The 2,962-nt window shown below is 50.0% G+C and overlaps 1 protein-coding gene across 1 annotated transcript; it reads right to left on the bottom strand.

The window, feature by feature from the left end:
- On the bottom strand, positions 1 to 867 carry SEPMUDRAFT_148426 (uncharacterized protein). The gene is made up of 3 exons (XM_016904921.1): positions 491 to 867; positions 323 to 417; positions 1 to 200 (listed from the first exon to the last, which is right to left on the bottom strand). The coding sequence occupies exons 1-3, from the start codon at positions 689 to 691 to the stop codon at positions 107 to 109; spliced, it is 390 nt and encodes a 129-aa protein (XP_016762969.1). The 5' UTR covers positions 692 to 867; the 3' UTR covers positions 1 to 106.
- Between the last annotated feature and the right edge of the window lie 2,095 nt (positions 868 to 2,962).

The following is a 2,962-nucleotide window of genomic DNA, read 5'->3' as shown; positions in this document are numbered from 1 at the left end:
TCTCTCTCCTCCTCACTCTCTCACTCACTCACTCTCTCTCTCCTCCCTCCTCCTCTCTCTTCTACCTCCTCTCTCTCTCTCTCTCTCCCTCCCCCCTTTCTCCTCCTCAAGATGGAGGTGGGTAAGCGTTGATCTGGAAACAAGTCCATGGCGCACCGGCAGGAACCGAGCAGCCTGATTCGCCAATTGTTGGGTACTCACTGCTCCCGTCAATCCATCAAAATCAGCAATCCATTTCTCTTTCACGGTAGGTAGGTAGAAGCACAAAACAGGGGGAAAAAGATAGAGAAAGGACAAAACGAAAAAAAGGGGAAAAACTCACGTGTAGTCAGGGAGACCGTTGCACATGGGGTTCACGAAATAGTCAATCTTGTAAGCAGGCGACGAGTTGGGGTCATAAAAGAAGCCAACGGCGGACTGTATACGAGGTAAAGAAGAAGGAATTGTTAGTCAGACCAATAAAAGTCACACTTGTGAGGTATGAACTTACAGTGTCCAAGGGCAACTGGCGACTAGTGCCGACATCTCCTGGGCCAACGATGAATTGCCCGGGAGGGTCGAGGAGAGCGGAGGCCTTGCAGACTGTGTCCCCGTTTCCGTAGGGAGAGATGGTGAAGGTAGGACCTGGGCCGTCGTCGGCAGTGGCCAGAGAGACGAGAGCGACGAAGGAGGCGAGGGTGAAGTACTGCATTTTGCCGGTGTTGTTGTTGTTGTTGTTGTTGGTGAATGGGTAGTGTAGTGTAGTGTTGGAGTGAGTATGTGTGTAGATGAGGTGTGAAGATGGAGTTGTTGTTGGTAGACCAGGTAGGAGGATATATAGGTACTGTACCTGAACCTTGCCTTGGCTTACCTACTATTACCATCCCTCTCTACCTCCTACCATACCTGACCCTGCCCTACCCTACTCTACCTACATTATCCTGTCAGCCTTGCCACGTTAACACGAGAGCTCGAGAGTCAAAGCGATCCAGTCTTCTGATGGATATGGGGCAAATAGGTGTTGGAGGGCTATTTTGGAAAGTCAAACGTCAGTCCCGGCTCGTGTTCGGCTATAGCCTTGCCCGGGTGGTCGTCGGTTGTCGGGTCTCGCGGGAAAAGAGGATAGACTGACGATCGTCACGGGCCATCACGAGTCGTCGACCCTATTCTTAGCTACTGGTTGCCATTGCCAAGAATGATCGACACTCTACTGTTTACATCCATATACGATACCTCCTACATGTCGATCGTAGTATATTGTCGTCGTCGTAGTTGTATCGGATGGATATAGAAACATCAGCAGAGTACAAAGCGAGTGTGAACACGGCTAGTGGCGAAGGAGAAGACTGTGCTGCTTGCTGCTCAGCCACTCAAATGGGGGATCCCTCCTGTAGAGCTGAACCCCCTACGGACTCTACGGAGTGCGCTGCGAGGGGAACCTTGGCCATCGGTGTGCGGCGAGTGGCGAAAGAGAAGAAGATGATTGGAGGACGACGTCTGATGGCTCATCTGATGGCTCGTGTCATAGATGGCAACTGGCAAGTAAGAGCTGCAATCTGGGACAGCCTGCAAGAGGTGACAGTCGTCGTAATATCGGTGTGTGAAACAGACTTTTCGAAACCCCATTCCGAGAACCGTATTCACGCAACCAGGATTGCATCAAATCACACACCAGAACTCCCCCAGACCGCCCTATACGCCTCCTACTTTTGAGCTGTAAAGACGCCGTATAGCAAAAGTTTCATGGACGGGAGTCTGGGACCAGCTTGAATGTCGTCTTCGCTGCACAGCATACCTTACGTAGGTAAGGTAGGAAGTAGGTAGCAGATCGGACTGATGTCGGCGATACGAGATGATCCGCGAGTGCGGTGACGCATATAATGCTTCAAGAGAGGGTCTGGCACCGATTCTCAGCTGTTGAAGTCTGTTACCTCCTACGATTCTCGGTAGGTAGTGCATCCAGAATCCGAGAATCATAGCTATGTACCTGTAGGAGGTAGGAGATCCCAGAGTCGCTTGGGTCGTCGCCACCAAAAGATGGAGTCCTCCCGTCTCCCCGTCTTCCTCTCCTCGCTGGAGACGCTGAAGTCGCTGAAGTCGCTAAAGTCGCTAGACACGCCACCTCTAGAGTAGTCCTCGATAGAATCGCATTCCATTGATACAAAAAAATCCCATCAGCCACCCTGTCAAGTGTCAACTGTGTTTGGGATGGAAGTCTGTTTGAGTTCATAGTCTTCGCTCATCAATACAGCTCATCGAGTGACACGGCATCTTCAAAGAAGATTCTGATCTATTGCAGATACCGCTTGACCTCTCAACCGCTAGAAAGGAATATGTTGGCAAGTAAGGTATACCGAGGTATAGATGGATCTGATTATGTACCTTACCTCCTCGGTAAAGAGAAAACAGAAAAGACTTGGAGAGTCGTCACATGACTGGGCATGACTAAGCATACACTGCCTCAGGTATCAACAAACATCAGGTGGAAAGGGGTAGGGGATTTTAGCCGCGCATTGCTAGTACATCAAACTTGATCAGTGTTTGGACAGAAGGACATGGGTGCCCTGGCATCATGTGACATGAGTCATATGAGATAACAGGGGCCACTGATTCCTTGGCATATGTATGTAGAGTTGGGGATACCCACCCCCCCTCTTTTCTCTTCTTGAGAGGTCAGACCTCGGACCTCAATTAATCCACTTATTGATTGGTATTCCATCAATCTTCTCAATTGGGCACTAGTGTGGTGTGTGGTTCCAACAGTTATGAGCCCGGCTAGCTCTGCTTGATCAATCAAAGGAATCAGTTGGTTACTGGATATTCAGAGTCACCTGATATCTCCTAGAATCACCTGAGATTGGTCAAATTCCGCTGTATCAAGACAACAACCAAGGACCGCACACCATCACTTGAATGCCGGCCCAAACCCGTTCATCCAGACAAAGAGAAGAGAGCCCATCAGATCAGCTCACAATCGACCGAT

The sequence above is a fragment of the Sphaerulina musiva genome, assembly GCF_000320565.1.
Source record: "Sphaerulina musiva SO2202 unplaced genomic scaffold SEPMUscaffold_3, whole genome shotgun sequence".
NCBI lineage: Eukaryota > Fungi > Ascomycota > Dothideomycetes > Mycosphaerellales > Mycosphaerellaceae > Sphaerulina > Sphaerulina musiva.
The sequence above is the reverse complement of the archived record's forward strand: the minus strand, read 5'-3'. Positions and strand labels throughout refer to the sequence as shown.